At 42.5% G+C, this 8,074-nt stretch overlaps 1 protein-coding gene across 1 annotated transcript in view; it reads left to right on the forward strand.

Annotated features, from left to right (window-relative positions):
* The window catches only part of FAM50A (family with sequence similarity 50 member A), a 357,741-nt gene extending 353,988 nt beyond the window's left edge, over nucleotides 1-3,753 (forward strand). Inside the window, exons 12-13 of the mRNA XM_069645472.1 lie at nucleotides 2,537-2,647; nucleotides 3,226-3,753. Of these exons, the coding sequence (XP_069501573.1) occupies nucleotides 2,537-2,647; nucleotides 3,226-3,234 (120 nt within the window). The 3' untranslated portion in view covers nucleotides 3,235-3,753. The remainder of the gene's footprint in view (nucleotides 1-2,536; nucleotides 2,648-3,225) is intronic.
* Nucleotides 3,754-8,074: the final 4,321 nt, after the last annotated feature.

Below are 8,074 nucleotides of genomic sequence, written 5' to 3' on the forward strand. Positions count from 1 at the left end.
TAGCTGCCAAGATAGGTCATAGTGATCATACAGGAGATCAAGCAAAATCCCTGTACAGTCAAAAGGCTTTGACCTAAGAACTGTGAGAAACCAAGGAAAGTGAATCCCGCAAACATTTGTGAATGTGAAGTTGGCAAGAGTGACCCCGGAAGAGGGATGCTGTCGAAAAGGGGGCAAGTCTAAAGTCCCAAGAAACAGTATGTTCACAAGAGTGAATCTGGCCGAGGGATGTCCACTGGAACTGTTTAAAGAGACTTTAAGGTTTGTGAAGGAAGGAAAAGCCATAGTGAACCCGGTGGAGGGAGGCTGCGAGTAAAGAGGGGTCAGCGCCCGGAAGAGGGGGACCTAGGGGTGTAGAATCCTCACCCTAAGTCTAATCAGGAAACAAACTTTAATTTGTTGAAAAAGCTTTTGTTTTGCTGTTTGAATACCTCAGGCCCTCGAAGGCAAGAGACTTTCAAGAGAAACGAGACATGGCCATCAAGGCTCCTGAGAAACTGGAGCAGAATTGTAGACTTGTGCTGGGGAAGCTCGAGTGTGTGCTGTGCTCCAAGATCCAACCTTACCCCGTGCTCAAAACATGGGGAAGGGAGAACCAAACTACTGCATCCTGACATATTATTTGTGAACACTTCTTTCTTTTCTTGAAAACCATCCCACACCCTTTTTGTATTAGTTGTAAGGTTTGGCAATAGGTTTCTGGTTATAGGCCCTTTTTATTTGCCACAACGCCACTAGAACGGTGTTACGCTCACCTGGTATCCACTGGGACGCCACCCAGACCTGGTTGGACGATTTGCACTCTCAAACCCTCTACCGGTCCCTTGGTTATGCCTCTGGTTAAAGATGGGTCTGCAATATAGGAGAGCAGGATTCAATACCAGATTGTCTTTGTTTTCCCACCTCCCTTGGCCTCATCTCCTTCCTCCCCCCTTGGGCCTTCTCCGCACCTTAATATTGTAAAAGGTGGATTCTCCGTCCTGCCCCTCGTGGCAGGGGCGTGTAGATGTGGGGGCGAGCAGCGACCAAGTTACTTCACTGGTGCAAGCCCCCCTGTGGGAATCGAGGCCTGCTGCGACTCCGCAGGTTTGCTGCTTTACAGTCTTTATATGCAGTTCTTATGTTCAAATAATGTCATCTTGCTTCTTTCCTTTTAGGTATGGAAAGGTATTTTGGTGTTGTCATGCAGTTTAAAGATGAGCATGGGTCGGTAGGCGAAAGCGCAGTGTGCGCGATGCTGTCCGGTGAGTAATGCGCGATGCGCAGCGCTGTTTCGCCTTTTATATTGCTAACCTGTGTCTTTTCTCTCATTGCAGATTGCGATGTTCCTCGCCGAGTGCTGTAATGTTCCAGCAATGATACTGACCAGGAGATGACTACCCAGGTAAGAATTGTGTGGCTTTTTTCATTCGGGAGGAAACGTGAGTAAACGCTTACTAATGCGGTCTTTCTTTCTCCTCTTTCCAGGTTATGGTATTCCAGCATCCATGCGGTGCCGGATGATGGAGTTTGTACCTTCAGGTGAGTGGAACTGAAGTCAGCGATGGATTGAAGACCGGATACTGTTCCAGGTAAGTTTCGTAGTGTTCTTTCTCTCTCTGCAGGTCCTTGGTTTCAGGTAAGCTGGCATCAAAGAACTGGACACGGTGAGAGTTACGCTGCCCACAGCAGAATAACGCAAAGCATGTTCTGCTGTTTGGGTGTGGTTTAAATAGTCTCAGGTAAAGTAGTCCAGGTAAAATAGTCCCAGGCTTGCCACACCCAAAAGACTAGACCGCATAGCTCATAGCTCAGTTCCTCTCTCACTCCTAAGGTAAGCCTAGCTGCTCTTTCTACGCTACATATGCTCAGGTGGTACTGCCTTATACTAAGAGTGAAGTCTCCTACTGTCTCATTTGAATGGTATTACTAAGCCCTTAGTTGGACTTCAAAAAAACTGTCCTAACAAGGACGGCATTGACTAGGAACATTTTGGTTTGCATGGGCATGTCATACATGGAAACTATTAATGATATACACCCCTGGCGATGCCTACATTAAAGATATATCAAAAAAGTATTATTCTCCAGGTCAACCACTAGATTGCAGAATGCACAACATTTGAATCTAAAAACAGTACAAGCTGCAAAAGTATCTCATTGCTGATAGATTTGAATTTGATCTTCACACTCATTCATACATCCTACAAAATATCAGTATTTGACTATAAAAGCAAATATTCAGAATGGAGAGCTTGTGTGGTGAACCTTTGAGTACATGTTATTATTTTGTGTAGGATGTTTTTGTGAACTCGAGGGGGTAGAAAAGTATACTACATTTCATAAACCTCCAGTTTGAATAATCACTTTCTATGCCGCCATATTGTCTTGTCATTTTGGGCTGCATTATTTTTGTTTGCAGTTTTGGCTCTGGGGTGAGCCCCCTTTTAAGAGTGCTATAGACAGAAACTCTAAGACTTATATACTGGGGGAGCTTAGTCAGTGTTTCCTAGTTGTCCAAGTGGACACCATTCCTAACTTGTTTTATTTCCACCCAGTCACATGCGGGAAAGGTTGTCCTCCGAAGCTGGTATGAGAAAAACAAGCATATCTTCCCTGCAAGCCGCTGGGAACCATACGACCCTGAGAAGAAGTGGGATAAGTACACTGTAAGTGGAATTTCTGCTGCAAGACCTGTTTTGCTTTTGTGCTGTCCTCGGTAGTCTTGTCTTATATGCAGACTAAGATGTCCATTTTCATAGGTAAAAAGGTGTTCATCTCTTTTTTTTTTAATGTGAGTTTTAAAGTAAACCCAGTGTAGCTACCACCTCTCGTAAAATGGATGTCAGCCTCAGAAGTTGTAAATCATTTGCATATAGTTAAAGGTCAGTTTTTCATCTATGAACTACCATGTTGTGGATTTTTAGTCGGCGTCTATTTCTCTTTGCTGTTTCTGCCCTCTCAGCTGTGATACCCATTCTGAGATTATTACCACATGGTGTGCAGTTTTCCCTGCAGTTTTCCCTTTCATACACAATTATATTTTTCACGATCTCATATATTTGAATTCACAAGTTTCATACCCCATCCCTTTCCTTCCCTGTCACTCCTCCAAGAGATTGTCTGCGCTGTGCCATGGTTGACCAGATTGTTTGCTCATGTGATATCTCCACAGTTGGAGCTTTCATCAATTCTGAGCCTCTAAAACACATTCTAATTTTTCCTCCCACCTCTCTTTCGCACACAGATCCGATGAGCAACATTTCAAAGGAAGATTGGTGCTTCAAGGATTTGAGACGTTTTCTGTGTTCCCCCGTTCTATATAACCTTTATTTTTTTATCACATCAAGGCGGTCAAACCATGGCCAATCTGCAACTTCAACCTGGCAAGAAATTAACATGCCAGGATCTCCAGGGAACCAGTCATGAAATCAATGAGTAATTCACAGCCTAATGACACAAATGGAAATGCCACACACAATTCTACCTTTTGTATGTGTTTCGTGTAGGTTTTCCCTTGCTAGCAGGCGATGGATAGAAGAAAAGTAAATCCACTGGCAGTGAATGTTACTACGGAGCGTAGTGACCATAGATTAGTTCTCCATGCCATTTTCAGCAGACGTTGGCACCTGTTCAGGGGGGTACTCCACTCGCCTCTTGTACACAATGTGGAGACACAAAACTTGTATTGTAGCAGATGTTTTTACTGTTGTATAGTGCTTTTCATCTTTTATTGTCATTGTGCAGAATAAATGTTATTTTCTTTAGTCTGCTACATATTGAGAGTTCTTCTTGCTTCTGGAAAGATGTGCATGTCGGTGATGTTTGCCTAGTCTGAAAATATGGAGGCTTTTTTTGCTCATTACAGGGATCGAAATTAAGATTGGATATGCAGGAACTACAATAAACCAGTGATTATCCCACATTAACCAGTGACCAAGAGTTACCACTGGGGAATGAGGAACAGGTACATAGCGTTCTGCACATTTAACTTTTACATAAGATACGAACCTTATCATTGTTCCATTATTTATGACTGTATGCGTTAAATGTTGTATAGCTAGGTCCTAATATTTATTTATAGATTATTCCAAATGCGCACAGAGTTAAATTCATAGTTTTGTTAGGCCAGTATCAGTTGGCCTGGGGAGCCAAATGTAGCTCCTGCTAGCTTTTTGTGGCAAGCTACACAGGCTCTTCTAGGCTACAAGCAGGAGCTAAACAGCTCACAGCACCCCTCACTTTTGAACCCTTTATTACTTTCAGTTCCCTGAGCTATGTATAATATGCTGTGTGCTCGATTCAGTCTGTGTTTATGCTGGCAGAAAAAAAGTACTTCAAACCAATTAAAGTCCATGATCTTTTTTAAAACGACAAATAGCAGCCCTGTCTTGCTTCAGGAGCCCTGGAATGTCACTTTCCAATGAGGTGTAACATTTAATCATGCGCACTTTGTGGCCCAGGCATGCACTGCGGCCTATTCTTTAGTACTTGTCTTTCACGGTTAGCCCCAATTAACCAATTAGCCTATGTTCTAATTTGTACAGTAGCAGAAACTATAGTCATTATTTCACTGTCGGGCCACCTCCCCCCTCTATCTCTTTCCTCTGCATATTTCTCTGCAGTTGGAACACCTGGCAGTGGTCCCCATCAGAGAGAGCTCACCCCTGTGTTTTTACTCTCATCCCTCTAGTCTCTGGACAGTGTAAAGGTGATCACTTTGACAGTTTGCATTTTTGCGAATGTTTGTATCTGTGGCCCCTGCTGAGAGTTGTTGTGGCCCCTGCTGAGAGTGGTTGTGTATGTGCTGATAGGCCTGTAAGGAGAGTCATGAGGTGGGCACTGTGCTAAACCCTCTTCCTTGACGTCTTGATGGTCCTAGTAAAACACTTCAGTTTGTACTAATGTCCCATGTATTTCCATCTCAGCAATCCTAACTCCAGTGAGTTTCCCTACCCTGCATCCTCCTCCAATTTTGTATTTCATGACATTCTCTGACTTCTTGATGGCTTTAATCCTTCTGATCAGAACTAGTCTGCACTTGCTTAATCTGCAACATTTCCTGTTATTCTGCCACTTACCAGTGCCATTTGATCAGACTTGTAATAGTAATTTCTTCTTCCAAACAGACTGTGTTTTGTGTTACTGTCTGTCCTGGATATCCATGTTTACTTGTACTCATTTACCACTACCCACAGAGCAGGGTCTTTTGTGTGAAATGTTGTGTGGTCCAGGCCTGGCATCATCTGGATAGCTCGCATTAATGAAACTGGTGTCATTGGAGATGACCGTGCTAATTTCAGAGGCAGAAGAATATAGTAAAGATGAATGGGTACCATGCAGAATTGAATGTTTCTAGTGTGTGCTGTATACCAGATATTGTTAAGGTTATGTATCCCATGCGTAGGCCTTTACTGCACAAGGGGGCTATTTCGGGGAAGGAGATTGACAAAGTACTGAGCGTACTACAATACTAATCTGCCACTTACGGCATTTCTTATGTTTTTAGAGAGGTGTCTTTGGAGCACGAATCACAGTGTATATAAGGTAATGTGATCATGAGTAGTGCAAATACTGCCACTTTGACACCCTCTTGACAGCAGAGCAAGTATTTTGGAGGTTTCAGTTTCCTCCGAGGGCTACTGTAAAGGAGATGCTGCCTAGTGGTTGTGGTGGTTGTGGAAACAGAAAAGCAGAGTTTAAATCTTAGCTTTCCCACTTGAAAAAGAGGCGTGATCGAGTGAAAATCACACTCTCCCTGTGTCTTAGTTCATTCATCTTCTTACATTGTGTCCTTAAATATAGCCATAGTCTTATTTTGCAGCCGCTTCACTCCTACTGTACAAATGTCATTACATAGTGTGCTGGCGCATGAACCTAGAACTTGAGAGATTTAAGTAAGATGAGCTTGGAGGCCCAATTGGGTAGGTCTGCCACCTCCTCTACCCTTTGGTCAGTTCAGTTCTTTGTTCATCCTGGCAGTGGAAGGATATGTTGAAAGCAGATTCCCTAAAACTAAATTAGATAAGAAAATCTTTTGATTTCCTGATCTCGTTCCTTTTACCTCCTGTTAGTTTTCTGTGTGTTCTAGGAGTTCTGTGCTAGTGGACTAATGCATTATTTACTTTTTTAAAGGAAACGAGAAGCAGTATTTAACTGATTTGGCCTGTGACTCTGTTGCTGATAGAAATGATCAGTCAGCTGCTAACACTAGTGAGTGGCTCTGTATTGTGCGTTATCTCTGAGCCACACTGCTTTCTTCTGCCTTTGAAGCACTACCATTTAGTCAAGGGCCCTGCTTGCCAGTTCCAGAGTACTCTCCTGTTAGTATGGGCATCTCTGTTAGTTTCTCTGTTTTCTGACAATCTGTGGTGTTCCAGAGAGAGGTCCCCCAGTGTGCACTTGTTCGTCAATGTCCCTTTTGACTGATGCTATTGTGACGTACATGAAGGGCCCTTCTCTAGCAGTAAGTCCAGATGAAAATAAACAAATACCACTTATTGTATTTTTTAATGCCCTTTTTTTCTCTTTAATATTCTATTCCGAAGACTGCATGGAAGATGAGGAAAGTTATTAGCATATTAGCAATCTTCCTAAACCCTCAGATACAAGGGGATCGATGACAAAAACAGCCTTAACAGCATCAAAGAAGGTGATTGTCACAAAGCATTTAGAAGTGGGACGTTTTTTTTTGCTAACTCTTTTTCACGCTCATTTACAGGGCATATTAAAGGGGAAGTACGCTCAGAAATTGTGTTCTCCCAATCGATCGGGCATGTATTTTTAAGCATACTGTATTCGATCTTAAAAAAAATGTCCTATGCATCTTAGCTTAGTTTTCCTCACATGAAGACATGCGAAAACAATGGATTGGGCACCACCATCTGGTGCCCTCGCGGCATGAACATAGATTACCCGCCCCTCAAACTGACATCACTAGACGCTTGCGTCCCGTTTCACAAAGCCAATGCACGTCTCGTATTAACGTGCTCTGTGCGCAAGCTATTTTCGTTTCTCCATGGAAGTACCAAGACCCCTCTTTCCTCTACAAGTATAAACAGACCCTTTTCGATCACACAAGAGTTTTTTCCTTTGTGTCTATTACGTTTCGAGGCTCTGTGGCTTGTTTCTGCTATGTTCAGCTATCTTCCTAGTTCAACGCCCTGCAAACAGGTACTTACACTATGTGAACTGACTGAACACAGTAGTTGCTTTTTATTTAAACATTTCTTATATCATGTGCAAATGTCTTTGCCAAACCATATTTAAATTGCACTTTTAGAAGGCTTATTTTTTTCATGTGTGAATGTGTAATTTCATATTTTGTGCCTATTGGTCATGTCTTTGCACTATGGGTTTTTGTAACATGGCAGTGTGTTCTCTTTTCCTTCTTTAACGGTATTTCTTGTATACCAACAAACACATTATTTTTCTGACTTTTGATTTTGTACTTATTAAATAATCAAGAACCATGGCACAATAAAACCATACCAGTACGAGCCCGAATATTCACAGGAGGAATTAAATGACAGAGAAAGAAGCGGGAACGATGGGGAATCGGATAATCACCGGAGCCTGAACCCATTAGCATGTAAGACGTTTCCAGCTGGTGTACCTGCTATGGTTGCGGGTTTATGCCATCCGAAGTGGAGAACTGCTGCTGTCGAGAAAACTCTGGATGCTTGGCCTACATAGCTGAAGAAGAGACAACACCGCTATGCGTTACCGAGATGCATGACGTTGGGGCAGCCTGCCTCACAAGATCTGTGTTGCGGATGATGGCCTTTATGCACAAACTTCGAGCAACAGTTTGCCCTGATAATCCAAGTCATGAGTACGTTTACTCTAGATCTGATGTCAGTTTGACAACTGAGACTGCTAACATTTGACGTTCTCCTATATCATAGTAACTTCCTTCGATCACTGACAAATGTTTTTTTCTCTAGAATTTGAATACATATCTCTCACTAATTTAAAACCAAAGTATTCATCACTAGATCCAACGTCTGAAAAATAGTTTCTTCCACTTTGAACTTAAAAACAATATTTCCTTAGGTGCCAAACTGTTCTTGCTTCAATGGACGTTCACATTTGTA

This window comes from Ambystoma mexicanum, chromosome 2p (assembly GCF_040938575.1).
Source record: "Ambystoma mexicanum isolate Mex_15411 chromosome 2p, UKY_AmexF1_1, whole genome shotgun sequence".
Lineage (NCBI taxonomy): Eukaryota > Metazoa > Chordata > Amphibia > Caudata > Ambystomatidae > Ambystoma > Ambystoma mexicanum.